This window comes from Lonchura striata, chromosome 3 (assembly GCF_050655825.1).
Source record: "Lonchura striata isolate lonStrDom1 chromosome 3, ASM5065582v1, whole genome shotgun sequence".
Lineage (NCBI taxonomy): Eukaryota > Metazoa > Chordata > Aves > Passeriformes > Estrildidae > Lonchura > Lonchura striata.
In genome coordinates this window covers 41,193,841-41,213,741 of record NC_140705.1, presented here as the reverse complement: position 1 = coordinate 41,213,741, position 19,901 = coordinate 41,193,841, and the positions used below count along the sequence as shown (strand labels likewise).

The window sequence follows — 19,901 nt, the reverse complement described above, 5'->3', positions numbered from 1 at the left end:
AAAAAGTTGAGACTGATAGCTAATGACATAAAACCAGCTACTTAGATCTGTCTTTTATCAAATGGTGGCCTACTGTAGATCTTATAAGGGTCTTTTGGGACTAGAATGACAGTGGCATTTCATTTTAGGACTAGAATGACGGTGGCAGTTCTCATCTTAAGTGACTTCTATTTGTCTTTTGTCTCTTTGATATTCCATATATAAACTAATCAAGTTACTCAGCATCATTTATTAAAGGATAAGCCAAACAAGGTTACTGAAGCCTTCTGCAATATTTTTTCCATTTCAAACTGAAGTGTTGTGGGGCTTTTTTTCACTGGACTTTCCTATATTCATGATTGTATTTGTAAAACATGTCAGCAGAACTGGACATAAATAGAACTTTAGTGTTAGCTTGGTTGTGACAGATGCAGAGGTAGAGGGATTCCCTTCAATTATGCAGTTTTATTCTTTTTATGCCTTTAAGAACTGAATGTACTGAATTTGCTCCTCTTTTTTGGAGTTTGCATTCAGGTACTTGTTTCTTAAATCCTCAGACAAACCTCTTAAGAGTTGCTGCAGGATTAGCTCATTGATATGAGAATGTTTCCTGAGAATAGTGTCTCATTTGCAGCTATGGCCAGTTATAGAATGAACTAAGTGAAAAGAAATTCAGTTTCAATGGAGCTATCAACCTAGATTTATCTGTATAGCTGACACACACATCAGTTATATTAATTCTGCCAATCACCTGCCTTTCCAGTCACCATTTGTTTTGTACTGCATATCATCAATAAAATTATTAAATAGAGCTGGGCTTAAGAAGCAATTAGAGGAATCCCTTTCTAATGTCTATTTTTCAATTATAACTTCTTTTAAAATCTGTCAGTTCATCAGTTTATGATAAATTTAATGCATGTTTTCTTGCTACTCTGTGGTGTTATTTTTAGGCAGTATGTTGTGCAGCCGTATGTCTAATGAGTCTTACATGAGTCTATCTTGTTATGTTTTGGTGTGTAAAAAAATTAAATTTTCAAAACTACTTTTTTAAAACAAAATCTAACCCCCATTGTTTGGAAAATGTTATGTATCAGACATTTTAATTAATTTTCAGAAGCTTTTCTCTTACTGTGCATGGAAGAGATGTCATGAAGTCATTCTGCATAACATTTCTTATTACTGATAGGTTACTGTTTTTCCATCGTAGTGATACACCTGTGGAGTTTAAAATGTAATAGTGATTGTCATACATTTCGTGGTCTTTCATATTATGGTAAAGCAGTGAAACTAATTTTAGAAAGGTTCAGAGATCTTTTTTGTTTCTTAGTTTAGGAACAAAACAGTAAGCAGAGCTTGAAAAGGCTTTCTATCAGTCAGAAAAAATTGACACTGTGCCAGGTATAGAAATAGCTTAATGGATATATGCAAAATGTAATTTCATAAGACAAAATAATGCATACCTAGTATTTAGCCGAGGGAGAATAATATGGCTTCTAATAGTTCTTTGTGCATGGTTACATTTTTTCAGTACCTCTAGATTTTAAAATATATTCTAAATGGAGGACTGAGATCACAGTATTTTCAGGGTTCATTGGATGCAGAGTAAAACTAATAAAATTACTTAACTAGATGGTTGCTTAGTAACAAATGCATTCTGTGCAGGGTGAGTTGTAGATAACGTCCTATATAGAATCTTCAAAACTGTATTAGTAATTGCATTTTTACTATGTACTTAGGTTTTGCAATTTCACTGTTTTTTTCCATTTCTGTTCTTAAAACTAGACAACTGCATCTATGTGAACTTATTGACAATTTAACTATTTATTTGCTAGTAAACAATATAGCCATAAACAAAAGCTGATGAAACATTCTAACAAACTTCCTGCTTTGTAATTTTGAAACATTTAATTATTTTTTTAATGTTCTGAGCTTTACTGAATTCTTTTTCCATTTCTGTTTCTCCTTTGTTTTGGATCAATTGCACAGGTCCTGTGAGAGAGTGAGACAGAGCCATTCTGTGGGTAGGATAGTATCCAACTAATAACTAATGTGAACCCCCATATGTAGTACTTCATTCTTACTACCACTGAATAGGGGGCCCAGGAACCCAAGTTAAGGTTCATATTCTTGCACATCTGCACTAAAAACTAAGAAATGCTTGTGTCTAATTTTCTGAGTATCTTTAGTGTACATCTGAAGGGCATAAAGACTTGAGTGCAGAGGGTGTGTTGAACTGATCCTGGGTAATCTGAATATCAGATTAATTTCTAACTAGCAGACAATTCTTTGAAGATTAAAATGTGTAAACTTATCTGCTTCACTTAATTCTGTGCTCAAGTTGAACAATCAGAGATACAATTTCCATCTTGATTGTAATTTGTTCTGTGAATGTGGTATTTTAATACATGGAAATGGGAAGGCTGCCAAGATCACAAAGTTCAGGAAGAACTTTAGAAGTCAGATAAAAGAGTATCTCTATGCACACTCTGTATGCTCTCAAGTGGTGGCTGTAATGTAACGATATGCAAGTCTGAAAACCTATTAGAAGAAAATGATCCTGCTGTGATCAATTTACAATCCGGAGAGGCACTTCCCATACCTGATCCTTTATCATTTACAGCATACACGCAGATGACACTTGCGTGGAAATCAATACTGGCATAGCTATCTGCTGATTATTTTTTCTGTATACATGGAATTTCATGGTTTGGTAATTGTGTTCTGTGAATGCTGTCAATTCTCCACATGCCATCAAGAATGTTTCTGAATTAGATATACTAGTTAGATATGTCAATTAAATATAGCAATGGCAATTTTATTTCTCACTTCCAGTATAACATCAAGCCAATAAAACATAGTAAGGCTTTTAAGGAACCTGGTGTGCAAATACTGTGTCAGTTCAGGTTTTCAAGGAAAGCCTCGTAAGTTTCAAATGGTGCTTATTATTTTACTGGGATAATTAAACACATGTAAAGAATGAAATGTTAAAGGCTGAGTCTCAGTAGTGTAGGAAAGGCACTTAGCTGCCTACTACGAGCTACCAATATGCAATGTAAACAGAAAAGTTTGTCATCCTAATTGTGTTATCAGTAATTTCTACTGCCATTTCAGGAAGAGGCTGTGGGTTCATGGCTTCTTGTATATGAAGGCATAATCTCTAGTTGGGGCTTCTAGGATCAAATAAGAAGTGATCCAGTAGTTGAAAAATACTAATTTTTGAATGATCTGTATTTACAAAAGGCATCTGTACACTTTCAAGGCTTACTGATCTTTAGAAGCACCTGAGAGTAAAAGATGTTAGTGCTTGCTTTTCAAGGGGAAATCAGAAAAGTATTTGAAAAATGAATGCAGAGGACTCTGTTATAGAAATTGTTAGAATTCTAAAAACCATTATGGAAAATCAAGCTTCTATACTGCTTGGATAGATGAATAATAGATACATAGTTGAAACTGAATTATGATCACAGAGAAAATGCAAAAAAAAACATGTTATGGTTGCATATTCAGGTAGTCTTGTTTTTTTATTTTTTAAGTTTAGCAAACTTTTAGTCACTGCTGGTTTTATATTACCATGTATAATTAAAAGAATAAAAGCCCCTTGTTCTCTATCAGCATGTGATGATGTGCACAAACTAAACACATAAGTGTTTAGTTTACAGTTGGACTTTGATCTGGACATAAAATAATTGGAAGGATCGTTATGATACATTTTTATTTTAGTGTAAATGTCCCTCTTTTTGCATCTTGATTATTTTATATATGTATATAAATTATATATATTTTGGGTGAGCAAATACAAAAGTAGATGGTAAAAAAATAAAGATTTTTTTTTTTCATGGTCTGGAAAGAACTTAAGGAAATTGATGGAATTATTAAGAGACTTATTAAAATTATTACAGGGATGGAGTTCTTTCTTCTTGGGGAAAGGCTGAAAGAACTGGGAGTGTTCAGCCTGGAAAAATGAAGGCACTTGGGTCATCTCATCTTTCATTACCTGAAGGGCACTTAAAATAAGCTGGAGAGAGGCTTTTTACAAGGGCATGTAGTGATAAGACAAAGGAGACTGGCTTTAGACTAAGAGTAGGTTTTGTTTGGATATTAGGAAGATGTTCTTGGCTGTGAAGCTGGTGAGGCACTGGAGTAAGTTTCCCAGAGGTGTAGATGTCCCATCTCTTGAAGTGCTAGGGTCCAGAACAACCTGATCTAGTGGAAGGGGTTTAAAAAATGTGCTCTAAATATATTAGTAATCTTAGTTGCTTCCTTGTGTTAACTATCAGCTTCAGTTGTCATGTGGAGTGTTAATTTGGGGTTTTCAATAAGTTCCTTAGCTCCAGGGTCAACTGCCAGGTCAGTGACACAAAGTGACTTCATTTTACTAAGGTTTTGAAAGTGTGCAACTCTCAGTAAATTGTAACCGTCCTCTGTTTTTATTTTAAAAGAAATATTTGAAAAAAACATCTTACATTTAATTGCTGTAAAAATACTTATGTCCATGGTTATTAAGCAGTGTTCTTGTTAATTGTTTAAATACTTGAAATGCTTTCTTGCCTTCAGATGGAACTGAGAATGCTTTCAAACTAGTACTTTCAGGCTGTTAGGAGATTTGAAAAAAATATTGTTATTGAATTTAGCAAAATCAAGTAATGTTTTCCAGATGGGAGCTCAGTTACACTTTAAGATTGCTGTACTTACTAGGCAATTGTGAACAATCTACAGAGTCCATATATCAGCAAGTGGTAATTGTGCTTACAGATTCAAGCTTAAAAATAGAGTTTGTAAGCAGTAAGTAAATGAAGATGTTTGCACCACAGCTGCCCAGGTGCTGGCAGAGGTGGCTGCACTGTGGCCTTGGGGAGGGATGGCTGTGTCTCAATGAGCCAGATGTGGCCTCTTACAGCAGGCTCTGACCAGCCAGAGGTGGTGGCACCTCTGGTAAAGCATGGTTAAGAAAGGGTTAAAACTCTGTGCAGCAGTTGTGAGGGAAAAACCATGAGAAACAGCCCTGCAGACACTAAGGTCAGTGCAGAAGGATGTGGTACTCCATGGGACCATGCCAAAACCAGAAAAACCCAGACAAAGGGGGAAACAACCCACCCTGCACACCTCCCCCACCTCTCAAAAAAACCCCAAATCTCAAATACCTCAAAACTGTGTGCTTGAGGATGACTGTAGTTTTAATTTAACTGTTTTAATTGTATTCATTTCACTTGAACTCAAAACAGGTGAGTAAATCAAAATCTAACTAAAGCCTCATATTTTTTTAATAGGATTTAGCCAGGTGGAATTTACTAGACTCACCTTGAGACATTCACCCATTTGAGACTACTTGAGAACGTTATATATAGCTTCAGTTTCAGTGTCTAAAAAGCCTTTATAATAAAATTACCATGAACTCTGGTTTTAAATAATTATTCTAGTTGTGAGCCAGCCTACGCAGCCTCTAATGTTCCAGAAGGAAATGGGAAAATTCTTGTGTACTTTGTTCATTCAGGTCTTCTATGTGCTTTCATTCTTTCTGAAAATTACCTGAAAATACATATAATATGCAGGCTTTTGTATGGAACAGAACATTTAGTTGTAAAGCACCATTTCTGTCCCTTATTAAATGGGAGGGCATGTAAACCAAACAGCTGAGGAATGAAAGATTCTGATAAAGAAGAAATTAGAATAAAATGCAGGTTATAGAGAACTAGAATACATTGTCTAAGAGAGTAGTGGAAGCAAAAACCTAAGATGGAAGAGTGGCACAAATGAGATTTGTGTTTCTTTCCAGAATAGTAGTCTGATGTGGAGTAAGGAAGAAAAGACACAGAATCACGTGTCACAGTTTTGCCTATAAATTGGACTATCCCTTCGTAGCAAAGCCAGTTTTCTGCTATTGTTCCTCCATGTCAGTTAATGACTACTTCACCTTTTGGAGAGCAGAAGTACAATAAAATAGAAAGATGAATAAGCAAGATTTGATGGAATTGCAGAATGCACTGGTTTCTTAATACAGGATAATCACCAACTCACATGTATTGTTCACCTTTTGTAGAAAGTATTAACTGTATCTTTCACAATAGTGTTTTATAAGAGATGTTTTAAAACTCTGTGCTTGATTCTTTGGATTACAATACTTGGAAAATTTACAGTTTGTCTGATTTTTTAATAGGTTGAATCTACACAAAGCATGATTAGGATTTTGGGCCTTTCAGCCACATTACCCAATTATCTTGATGTTGCTACATTTCTACACGTGAATCCCTACATTGGATTATTCTACTTTGATGGTCGTTTCCGACCCGTACCTCTGGGACAAACCTTTATAGGGATCAAGACAACCAATAAGGTAAGGAATTGTGAATGCCAAAGAAAAGGTTGCTGTTTTTGTCCTCTTTTTGATCATGCTTCATGTATGAATGTGTATGGGGTGCTTGTTTATTATACTACGGGTGTTTTTTGAAGCATATTTTCTTTTGTATAAAGATATACATAATTGAAAGGTGCTTTAAGAATCTTCTGTCTTCTGTTTACCATACTTGTAAGCAGTCCTTGTTGCAGTTTGATACAAAGTTATTTAACTTTGCATTGCCTCTTCTTCACTGCTAAATTTTGCTTGAAGAAATCACCACCTTCAACTGCACAGTCACATTAGCAGCTGATTATTTTGCCTCTTTCATTTCAGGTTTCCATGTGCTGCATCTTGTTTGGCTGTATGGATGCATGAGGAATGCTATAAGAAAAATACTAATTTTTTAAATCTCTCTATATATTATATAATATAATAATTAGAATAATAAAAAATAATTATATATAAACAACATGCATTAATCCTAAAGTTACTGATGAAAACCTTAGCATGCTAAGTCATTAATTATCATGTGTATATATTTGATAGAAAGTGTATTTAAAGTGATCCCTAAGTAAGCTTCTTTACTCTTTGTGCTATTGCTCATTTTGGGAAGCATTAAGACAATAGTCAGGTATAATATGCCTATTAAAAATCATTAGTGCAGTGACACTTGACACATAAATTATAGTTCTTTAAATACAGGACTTTATACAAACACTTTACATAGATTTCCAATACATCTCATTATCTTATAATTAAGGTTTATGTAGTTAAACTTTTCAAAAAATATTATTCACCTGTGATTTAAATTAATAGAAATCAAGACATTTTCATTCAAAAGTTAATTTCGTAGCTTTATCAATCATAAAATATTATTTAGTTTTTGTAAAAATGGATGTTGCCTTTCTTACTAGGTTATTTAAGTAGTCATTCCATCTGCAGTGCAGGAGAGGAACTTATTTTGCAACTGTAGGGGGATGTTTCAAATCTAAATAAGGACTAGTTTACCATATGGTGCTTACCATGATTTGCATATTTTAATCTTCATTAATTGCTTTTAATACCTTCACTCTTACTTGCTATTACTTTCAATTCATCTTTCACTGCTACTTGATTCTAATATTTAGTTTCTTTTCACTATATAGTAAGAAAAGAGAAAATACTCCCTTTCTTCATACTCACTTTAGAATGTATTTAGGATTCAAAAAATTAAATATATAAATAAATCTTGTAAAATTTTAAATTATTAAAAAACCAGTAATTTTCTAGAGAAGCATAAGGAGTTGAGGAAATATTAGGAGATAATAGTTATTCTGAAATGTGAATACCTGGCAGACTGTTTTGATAATACCACAGCCAGGAGTTTTTTTTTTTTTAGAAGATTATCATTACAATTTCACAGGGCAAAATGTATTTTACAATCAAAATAATACAAGTTACAGCAAGCAAAAAGTAGAAGTATTAATCCTCTTTGAAAAAGGATTGTATTCAGGATAATACAAATATTAAAGCTGCCTAGTTACTGCCAATATCAACATCCTTGTGGTCTTCATGAGAGGAGGAAAGCAATGTGAGAAAGTCCAGGATCAAAAGCTGTTATTGCAGACCATCAGCAAGTGCAGTCAGAGCTATGTCTGTAGGCACACTGATGAGTTGCAAGGAGACAGAGGGCTGTTAGTTACTTCAGGTAAATGCTTTGCCTCAGTTTGCTGAAATCCTGAATCAAAAAAAAAAACCCAAACAAAACTCCGCCAAAATTTGGAGCTGATTAGCAATTTACAGAGCCATGGGAATACTGTAGGCAAGCTTTTAAAGGCAAGGACAGCATGATGTATTTAGTATGCATAGAAGTTACCTGGAAAAGCTCTTAAAACTCTCTATGTTGAAATTCTTGGAGCATATGGCACCAAGACTAAGGTTTGACTTGTTCAGTCAAGGTCTGCTAATGACAGATATTTTTCTTTACTATCAGTCTTCTTTCTTTATGCATGTTTATGGTTTTGTCTTTAGATATAAATGCAAAGAATATGTAATGTTAATTTTATAGTATGTATACGTATGCATATATGTTCATGTGTCTTTATGCACTGCTCTTGTAAGTTTCTTCTTAATGGTTTTCACATGCTATTATTTGAAAAAAATATATTTGGTAAAATGCTAACTTCTCAATTTAAGAAGGATTAGACTGAGTGCTTGTCTTTAGCACACATACCCATATTTTCTCGTTTTTTTATTATATTTGTATGGTTTCGAAGACAAATGTTCTCTTACCTATAAATCTGTTTTAAAGTTTTGTTTTTCAGCTTTCATCTATCTAGCATTAAGTCCAAGTATTATATTTCCATTTTGAAGTATGTACCTGCTTTGCTTTCATAGAAAATTTCTTTGTGCCAAAACAATTTGGTTATGTGAACGCACAAATGAAGAATGGAAATATTACTATGATATTGGACTTTATTTATTTATTTTGATTTGTCACAATGTTAATACTGAGGTGCATTCAAGTAGCTATATGCTATTTATATTGTAATGCATTGAAGAAATAGAAAAAAATCTTTAGAGTAGTTTGAAGAATCCTCTTTATTTCGACTGGAGTTTTTCTTAAACATTTTGTTTATTTATAATTGGAAACTCTCTACATGGTGCTCACAATGTTCTCTATGCATGACCCAGCTCTGAAGAAATCTCTGTTCTCTGTGGCAAAAAAACTATCAGTAATTTCCTGGAGATAAAGAAATACATATATATGCAATGTAAAAACTATTTTTATATACCAAATAAAAAGGCTTAATCCTAGATAAGATATATTAAATTGATATTTCCTCAATATCTTGTAGAAGTCAGATTCGATTCCTTAATATGAAACAGATAAATTAAAGAACTGGGTTACTTCTCATTGGTTATTAAAAAACAACAGCAAAGTCACATAATAAATTTTGCATTAACTGCCCTTACTCATACTTTATCTATGTAATTTCATGTTTTATTTCTGAGTTTAAAAGCAAAATGCTGTTCTTGGAATGGGAATTGATATACTGTAAATTTAATTACATAATCAAATTTATCTATCACAGATCACTCTAAATTGCTTGATACATAGTAGATACTCCATAAAGATAGAGATTATTTTAATATGAATGTAATATTTGCTTTTCAGGTGCAACAGTTGAATCATATGGATGAAGTATGTTATGAAAGTGTGCTGAAGCAGATAATGGCTGGGCACCAGGTATTTATTTTTTAGTTTAGTTTCCATTCATAACATACATAAAAAGTTAAATCATCACAATGATGTATTAAGAATTATTATTTTATGATATGTCACTTCAGAGGTAGCCTCTAACCCTACAAATACTTCATAGAAACAGCATGCAAGAAAATATAAACTGACTAAATAGTGTTAGCTTCTAACAGAGGTCAAAATTCCCAGTACTTTATATATCCATAAAGTAATTAATGTGTATTTATGTCACTTCTTTAAAAATTACAAGGCAAAGTAAGTCAGTACTTTAGATACCTTACAACAGGTACACTTAAAGATTAAAAAAATCAAAAATTAAGCACTTAATTATTTTTAGCCTTTCCGGTATCTTTCAAATTCTAGTCTTTTGTGTTAGAGATGAGAGATGAGAATTACTCAGCGTTCAAGACATGGTATGTAAGGGTTCGGCATATGTAATTTGAAATGTCCTGGGGTTTGTGTTTTGTTTTCTTTTTAGAGGAAGTAATACTTCATTTTGCTTTACAATAGAGGTTTCTGCAGTGACTTTTCAAGTCTGACATTTCCCTCAACTAAGAATATGGGCCTAACTCATTTGCCTGAGTATTTTTTCATTCTGTTATGATTGAGGTCCTGAATTACTCCCACACAATGTCTCATTTTTGTTAGAACTTTGCACATAAAGTAGGTATGGCACCTCTTCAAAGCAAAAACAAATGCTAGTGCTCTTTGATGCTTGAAGGGACTTTTCAGTAAATAACATTTATATAAAAGAGGGAATCTCTGTCCTGTGCTAAGTGCACATTTTTTGCTTTTCACAAAAGAATTCATTGTGTTTTGTGAAAGATGGGCAGTTGATTTATGACTTGGGAAGGAAAAAAATACTTAAGCAACAGCCTTCTAGTCCTTCTGCCCCACTGCCTTGCTTTAACTCCATTCTTCCACTTATCTTCTCTTGCTGATATCAGTTATTGTTGTTACGTTCAGAAAACTTTCATGAAGATTACTTATGGAAATACTGTTATTTTCCTGAGTGAAGACTTTTAATTAAATTTTTTAGCAGCACCAAGGGAACTTTTGTTTGTTTTCTCCTCATTGTCAATTATGCAAAAACATTACCAAATTGCACTGAAGTGGATTTAGTTTCTTATCTTTCATTTCTTGTTTTGATTTTCTTTATTTTCACTTGCTGAAGTGCAAGTGTCAGAGTCTTTAAATCAGTAGTAGCTAAGTAATGTATCTTGGATTCCCAGCAGGGAGTCTGTATGCTGTTTTGGCATATTTATTGCACCTTTCTTCTCCTCTTCTTCATGCTGAGGAAAAAAAAGTGACTGAAAACATATATGATATTATTTGAGAAGATTCAAGTACAGTAAGTTGTTCAATTCTAGTAGGAGGTGTTTATGTAGCTTTTCTTGAAAATAGTTTTAATTCTTGTGCTAGTATTGCATGTTGTTTTAAGGCATGAGCTACAGTTTTAAGAGGTGAAAAGAACTGTAGTCTGCTTAATGTTACAGTTTCAGCAAAGGACACTGTTGCTGATCTCCATTCTGAAAATTGTATTTCAAACCAACAGTCATATAGGTATAATTTTGGACAAAGCAGAAGTGTGGTTTCCCTTGCTATATAAATGCTGGCTTGATTTCAGAACACTTTGGTTAATTTAATTCATATGGTTGTAAATTTTCTTTATTTGAAAGTGTTCATTCTGTTGTGTTGCAGAACTCTCATTTAGAACATGTAAATAGCAACCAGTTACACTGGACTTTTCTTGGGACTATTTAATTCATATTGGTCTTGATATTTATTAAAAAAAATACCATAACCTGAAATGAATCATACAAAAGTACCAGTATACAGGCTTTGACAATGCCGAATCAAGCACATCAGCTCATTGTATAATTATAATGTGTAGTACTGTACCACATAAAAAATTGGAGTTTTCCTTTTAATCAACGTGGTATAACAAATGATCTGTCTAATCATTAGACCAACTGCAGATGTTTAAAAAGTGGGGGAAAAAAAAGGTCATGTAGATATAGCTACATTGAGATGTCTGCCCCATAGTGGAAGATTAATATTATGAGCAAATATGATTAATATTACACTAGAAAGGTTTTATTTGGTGTCTTTTCACAATTTTGAGAATGCCCTTTGATTTTATAAGTTTCCAGAAACCAATTACCTTGCATCCACATTCACTATAGGCTGTTATCATCATGCTCTGTTACCTTTCTTAGCTTGTGTCATCCAAAAAACTTGTATTTATTAACATTATATATGTGCAAACTTCATATGCTTTTTAACAAAGCTGTGATTGCTTCTAAATATGTTTCTTTAAAAGACGTATTTATGTCCTCCCCCCAAATACTTAAGAAAAAATTTCCATAGGAGTTGTGTATCTGTATGACATTCAGGACATGGTTGAGATTTTATATATCTATTCAGGCAATAATGTATGACAGACACAGATCTCATTAGCAATGCTCCAGAGAGCCTAAAACCTCTGTTCTGTTTTATACTGAAATGCAAGAAACAAATACCAGAACCAGAGAAAAATGCTTGCCCTTACTAAAGTTGCTTGAGTTAATGTAGATTTTCCTGTGGCCATCAAGCTTTCAAAATGTCTCTTTTAAGATTCTTGACCAGAGTCTTTGGAATGTCTTAATGAATTAAATTCAGCATTGTTTATTTATTGTTCTGTTCATTCTCAAAGAATTCTATCATAGCAGAACCAAATAATTTACTCTTATGGAATTCATGTTGATGTGTCACTGTCATATTGTAGGTTGGAGTGTGAGGTTTGGCTGGAGTTACATACACGTCCATGTGTTTTTATTAGATGTACGTGTATTTTCATTTTTTAAGGCTAAGGTTGGTAGGAGTAGTTGCATTCTATAGGCATGTGTTTTGACAGATGGCGAGAAGTTTTTTATGTTGATTTTTCAACATTCATCCTCTGCAAGGCTTCCAGCTCTTCCTGGCTACTGGGAAATTAGGAATTGGTGATTCAATCTTTAATTTTGATCCATCTGCTCAAACTAATGAGATATCTCATTTGTAGGCTTCACTTTGAATTACCAAATGCAACTGAAACAATAACATTTGTCTTATAGCACCATTCTTCTCTTGTTTAACTTGAGGAAGTTTGATAATGGCTTGCCCTACTGACTTTTCAGGGGTTTTTGTTATAGAAACTTCCTGTTGTGACTGAAGAAGATCAGAAAATGTCCCAAAGGTTTCCAAGTACTTTTCAAATCAGTGTGCTCATTTGGAAGGATTACTAACAGTGTAGAAATCCATTGGAAGTTTTCTCTGGCAGATCCTCAGTTTTAAGTGAGAACCTGTAGTGCTGTTAGGCCTGCTTTTCTGGGACTGTCCTTCCGTGCTTGAGATTAGTTGGTGAATATTTGTTTTCATGTCATACTTTGAATTTGCTATGTTCTGATATAATCTAAAAGGATGTTCAATCTTCCTGGACTAATTTGCACTGTCAGAGTTTTATTTCTACCTCGTAATAAGCCAAGATACTTTAATTAAATTAAGAAAAACAAAATGTGCACCCTTTGTCAGAAAATATGACTCCATGCTCAGTTGCAGGTGGAGTATTTTTTCCAGCATTTCTCTTCTGGGATGCTTTTCACCTGAAGACTAGGTGAAGGCTGAGGAACTGAAAATTATCATGCCCTCAGTGTTACTACAGCTGTATTTTCTTAGCCTGTCATCAGTAGTGGGCCACATCAACCAAAAGGATTATGTCAGATACAAAGTTGAAAAAAAAAAACAAATTTTACAGCCCTGTGAGAAGGGCATCTAATGGCTACAAGTTCAGGGGTGCAATATCACCTGTCTGAGACAGCCTGTGGAGAACCTCACGAGATCAGCAGAGACAGTTACCGGAGACTGCACGTGTCAGCATCATTTTTCCAATAAACTGAAACATTACATTTCTGACCAGGTGTGTGTCAGCACAGGCAGGTGTCCAGAACAGCCACAAACCCAGGCTGAAATACAGAGTTAATTTTTTTCATTACCTCTCTAACTGGAGGACCCTGAAGCAGCCCCTGGGCAGCAGAGACACACAAGGAGCAGCACAGGCTCAGCCCATCCTGATGGGCAGTGGGGCTGCTATTTGTACCCATTTACCACGTACTGTACCACCCTACTGTGGTCTTCCTGTGCTTTTTGTGTTTTCTGACCTCTGATCTCTTTCTCAGGACAGCTATCTCAGGCTTGTCCATGAGAGTGCCTCCAAGTCTCTGTGAACACTTCTGTTATCTCAATACAGATATTCTACTTCCCAAAACAGACAGAGGATAAACAGGAGTGAACATAATATATGGGATTTCTCATACTTTAATCTTCTATCCCAGCTGCAAGGTTACTTGAGTGAATCTACCATCTTCTTCACCATTCTTCTGCTTTTAATCTTTTCCTTCCAATAACAGTTTAGGACAACACATATCATACTGTATTTATCTTAACAATTTATGACAATAACATGACACCTTTGTCATGTTATGATTTGAGAAATAACAGTATCTTTAGGAGTTTTGAGAAATAACATAGTATGTTTAAGATTTTGGTTATTTTTCTGGAATATATAGTGTAAATTTTGATTTCATGTTAAATTCCTTTATCTAATATATTGAACTGCTGCTCTCTTTATCAAGGTTCATTTGCTTAAGTTAAGTTAGTATCCTAGGGAGTTAACTATTTTTCATTTTGACTCGTAAATTCACATCCATTTTGTCTCCTGCTGTTCCTGAGCTTTTGCTGGTTTATCTTATTAGTTTGGTGACCAGGAGATGATCTCACATTTCTCCTATTGCCCTCATCACCTCTTAAATATTTTGCTGTTATGAATTTGTCAGAACCTTACACTTTTCTTTTCTTTTTTTCTTTCTTTTTTTTTGTCTGAAATTCTTTCTAGCAAAAAAATCACATAAATTTCTTGTATTTTCAATTGGAAGAGTTGTTGCTGAAGTCCTTGAAAGCTTTTGAAGGAGGTTGTTCCTCAAACTGCAGTCATAAAACTCTTCTTTCACCACTCTCCCCAGACTATGCATCTCTTTTGAGTCTCCATTTTCTTGTTTTTTTTTTCTTATAAGTGATTCCCTTTGATACTATTTAAATCTTCAAAAGAAGTCCTGTGTTTTCTTTGCCCTTGGTGTTGTTTCAGCAGGTCTCGTGCATTTTCTCTCTGCACCTTATTTTCCTGTATGGCTTTTTTGGATGACTTTCAGTACTCTGTTACTCATCTTCAGTCACAGGTATCTAAGTTTCAGGCCTGGTTCCATATCCAATGCACTTTGCTCCTTTGCCATTTTGAATGTTCAAAACATTTTTTTACTTGGAGTGCCTTTGCCATTCTCTTATCTTCTGAAACCTCTTTTCCTTTTGAGACAATAATTCCTATTTTTCCATTGCTTTTGAGACTTTTCTGTGTAAGTCTGGTATGACAGTATTTTTTCTTTCTCTAGCTCTGGTACTCGGGGAATCTCTAGGAGTTGGACTTGGCAATCCATGACTGTGCCTTCTGGCTCAGCTTTTTCTGTGATTCTTTGAAAGTTCATTTTCTCACTGAGCTTGGTGTTTTCAGCTCATAGCAAAACCTGGCTGTTCTGTGGGAGTTCTGACACTTTTCTGTAGTTCTCATTCCCTTGCCTTTTACGGTTCAAGGTGGCAGTACGTAAGTACATTGAGGTTCAAGGTGTCAATACATAAATCCTGAAGAGACATCATGGCTTTACAAGCGGTTTCACTATTCCAGGAACAGCTTTTCTAGTGGGGAAAAATGTCAAATTGTCTGTTGCAAAGAACTTGGATTTTTGAAATGCTGTATCACATTGAAAGCCTCAACACAACATCACAAAGGGAGTGCAGTAGTAGTAAAAATTACAAAAATTGTACAAAATTAGCAACAGCTCCATTTAACTAAAGACAATAACTGCAAACTATTAGAGATACAACCCTTTTTTGAATTAACATACTAGAAATCTCACTACTGGGATGAAAAATGTGGATGAAAAGTAACAGCAGCAAAGTAACAGAAAAGCAACAACAACAAACCATCTGTTCTTATTGAGGCACTGTGAGTGGTGATTTCAATCTGCCCATTTTGTGTTTATTTCAGTTCAGTTTTTTTAACCTTTTGAGGAAAGTGCTTTTTGAAGTACAATGTTAGTTTCTGAGCTTTTACTCTTCCCATTTGAGCTAGTTTTTTAGGTTTGGTTGGATTGTGTTCCCTTTTGCAGTATTGTCTCAACTGCATCTGATTTACCTGTCATGAGCTTTTACCTTCTATCTTTTAAAATTAAATGAATGTGCAGAATAGAGCCATGTATACTTGTAACACTTTTAATTAGTCTATTCATTAGGTGTTACTGTGCAGTTTTCTGGAGATTAAGATTGCTTTATTAATTAGAATTTATGATCTTAATTAAAATGTTGTCTTACACTGATCCACATTTAGTTCATTAGAAATAATTTTGAGGTACAATACATTTTTTAAAAATTTTGGAATTATTTCTAAGTCTCACCTTTCACAGATTTTTGATATTTGCTCTTTCAAATTAGGATTTTTGTTGTCTCAGATCAGAAGCAAACTGTACTTAAACTTACACAGAACTGGTTCTGTGATGCATATTGCACATAAAGCATTCACTTTGCAATTGTTCTCTATGTACAACAATTGACTTGAACTTTGCAGTACTTAGAAGTGTCATCTTGTTTTTCTGAGCTATCTTTAAAAAAGAAACAGAGTAGTTAATTTAAATCTATTATATTAAATTGTCAGCAGTGAATTTGACAGGTATTAATTTCATCCGTAAAAATGATGGATTAAATTTCTTTATTATCAGTTTTCCAGCTGTTATGTGGCTGCAGAAGCCATGTGAAGATAAAAGTTTAATAAGCTTAGTTACTGGAGCTGTTGACAATGCTTTTATAGCCATGTCTTGAGATAAGATTTAATAAAGCAGTATTTTTTTCAGAGGTCTCTCTGGGACTTAGTACCTTCAGAATTAAACTTGTCCTAGTATTTTTTTCCTGGGTGAAATAGTGTTTATAGCATGCTTTGGACAAATAAGTCTGAGAAGTTACAGATTTTATTAACATGTATTCTTCATCTAGATTGGGGTTTTTCCTAGATTTTCATCTTAGAGTGTAAACAGTTTATTTCAGCCTGAATTTTTGTACCTCTCTATCTGTACAGATTGTTTCTCTTTCATCATCGGTGTATCTTATTTGCATATATATGTGTATATATTGCTGCTGTGTTTATATGGGTGCACATGTATGAATAAAAATACACAAAAATACACAAAGATAAAATGACCTGGCAGGATAACTGAATTATGACTGATTAAAACATTATTTCTCTGTCAGCTGATTAAATGAAGAATTGAGGTTTCAGATTATTTTCTTTTGCAGTTTTTTTTACAATTAGGGCCTATTTCTATGTGTGATATAACAAAATTACAAAATAGTTCAGTGATGATGCACTATTTTTATGTTCTGCCTCTTCATCATTTATTTATGGTCTTCATTTCCACAATAACTTGCCTTTTCAACTTTAAGGGTATAATTGTTAATATAATCTTCTGCCTGTATAAATGAAATTTTATTTCTTACTTTAATTAAATATTATATTCATGTGCCGTTCACTTCAAATAGTGCTTTATACAGATGGTTCATATAATTGTCAAATTATATGTATGAACTATTTTTCTCTATATTTTCTGGCCAAATTAATTTGATTTTTGACATATACCCTGTCAGCTGCCTTTATGAACAGCTGAGGAAATTGCTGGAAATGGACACCATAACAAGTTATGTGTATAAATCCCACTAATTCTTCAATTAGGGAGCCTTCTAAACGTTTGTGTGCAATGTTTCACTGCAGTATGCTAATTTTTGCATGTATGCTTGTATTTATATAGTAGTTTGTCTGTATATGTGTACTCAGGTGTTCCCGATGAATTTATGTAGACCAGAAACACCAATTTAATATCTTCTCATTAATTATGAGTACATGAGGTGTTCAGTTTATGTCTGCAGTCTTGCACAGCTACACAGTGTTGTCAGTATTGGTAATTACAGCCATCTAAGGTAGCAAGTGCTACTATTTAGAATTATTCTTCTTCTGATAGTATGAATTTGCATTGAATCATTAAAATAAAAAAAAAATCACATTTAATTCCAGATGAGCAACTTCTCATAGCCTAAAATTTTATTTAAATTAAGTAATTGATGGTTACATCCTGAGCCAGTTGGCCTCTTGTGGATGACCTAAGTGTTGAGTTGCAGATTTACTGCTTGCAAGCGTGGCAAAGGCAGCTTGACCAGTCTTGCAGCCATATATGATGAGTTTTAGTAGCGCTATGTTAAAAGCTGTTTTTCAGATATGACACTGCAGACCATTAGCAGTCTAGAAGATTGTGGGAAGTTAAGTCTGTGCATTTCTGTCAGCTGCACATTATTTTTCAATTCAGTAATGGCAAGTTTACATGATACTCCAAAAGATACGTTAAGCATTGTCAGTGGTTCAAAGCTTTTGAAAATTCTTGCCCTGTATCTCTGAAAGAAATGCATCTGTATGCTTAATTTGTCGTGATAGTATCAACTGTGTAAATAAACTACCCAATTTTTGTCAAAACATGTAAATTATTACCAAGGCAGCTACTGTCCACCAAGACCTTATGCCTGTCAGTCTTTTAACAGGTGTAACCTGAGAGTCCAATGGTAATGTCTTTGGTGGGTTTCAATTAGAAATACACAGAAACATAGGTTGCTGTAGAAAATAAAGTATTTTGAGGAATCCATGAGGATGGAAAATAAATTTTTACTAAGATGCATCAGGAAATTGACTTTATACTTCTAATCACTTTCCAGACTATGAAGTTTCTCATTTATGTAATTCTGTGGTGTTGAGAGTTTTCTTTGTGGCTACTGAAAAGGTGATTCCAAAATATATTACATTTAGATAATTGCATGCCTTTTAATCATGAGGCATTTATCCTCTTATTTAGGAGAGGATATTTTGAGGACTAGGTATGTAGCATGTGGGTTTAGGAATGAGATTCGATTTGTTCAAGCACAGTTTATTACCATTAACAATAAATGCATCATTTAAGTTGTTCATACCTTATTAAGTTTCATATGAAAAACACTGCTTGTCCTTGGAAGCAGTTCTTTATTTTTCTGGTGATATAGAAAACCTGTTGATTAGGAGCAAAAATCTGGATAAAAGTCTGTCTTTAAATCAGTACTGATAAAAAATAAAGAAATCATGACTGTTCTTTTAATTGTTTAGTAGGTTTATGTTACTGAAACCACATGATAGAGATGGCAACATGGCAACTTTCTTAATCTTTTTTTGCTTAAGTAAAAGTAATTGGAATAGATATAAAAATTTAATATATTTTAGATATAAATAGATATTAAGATTTCTGCAGTATCTCCAGTTCCTCTCGTTTGTAAAGCTGAATGAAATCTTCTTATGACTACTGACTCCTGGGTCATTTTTGCGTATTATGAATGTTATACATGTGAGTATAGATTTGAAAACATAAGAAGAGACATGGTGAACATGACAACTCTTAATCTAGAATGATATTTATTGAAAATATAGTTTATTATACCATGGAAACATACTTTGTTATACAAAGTCAAAATAGTTAGTGTCAAAAAAGGACAAAGGGAAATGCTTGAAACAAATTATTGCATGATCTTCTTTTTCTAAAAAAAGATACAGTGAAAAGCTGCTTATAATTTTGAATAATAATTGTCATTCAAGTCCATTGGCATCTGCAAAAATGCAATTGTTAACTGCCTAATGACATATATTTGCATAGTAATAGACTAGCTATTCTTGCTTAATTTTCTATACAAGAATAGTTATTGCTATTTCTATTTCTATCCTGTCAATTAAAATTCAGAATAATTTCTACTACCTGTAGAAGTCAGTAAAGTATTGTTTGTTTGTCTTATTTTTAATTCACCCTCTGCTTTAATTTTAACTCTATTCATTTTTCCTCTGCAATTTGTAATATATTTGGCTAACACTACAAATGGAAGATAGCACAGATCCTATTGTAGTGTTCTCAAATAGGTTTTCTTTAGTGGAAGATGTATATGACTGTTGTTTAAAGGCAGAGTCATGAAGTTTCATGTGGACAAGTAATTTTCACTTGAAGCATCCTCCCAAAAGTGCTGCTGCATGAACACTGGCTGTTCTCCAATGTAAAAGTTTGATGTCATGGGAATTTCCTATTTTGATGCTAGAAGCTCAGTGCCACTTAAAGTCCATAATTGTTTTATCCATAGCTCTGAAATACATCCATATATCCATAGCCTGGAAATGAC

The 19,901-nt window shown here is 33.7% G+C and overlaps 1 protein-coding gene across 5 annotated transcripts in view; it reads left to right on the top strand.

Annotated features, from left to right (window-relative positions):
- The window catches only part of ASCC3 (activating signal cointegrator 1 complex subunit 3), a 249,939-nt gene that overhangs the window by 97,540 nt on the left and 132,498 nt on the right, over positions 1-19,901 (top strand). For all 5 annotated transcript variants that reach the window (XM_085574922.1, XM_085574920.1, XM_021533823.4 and 2 more), the window contains exons 12-13: positions 6,134-6,310; positions 9,471-9,542. In XM_085574922.1, coding sequence (XP_085431048.1) covers positions 6,134-6,310; positions 9,471-9,542 — 249 coding nt within the window. The remainder of the gene's footprint in view (positions 1-6,133; positions 6,311-9,470; positions 9,543-19,901) is intronic.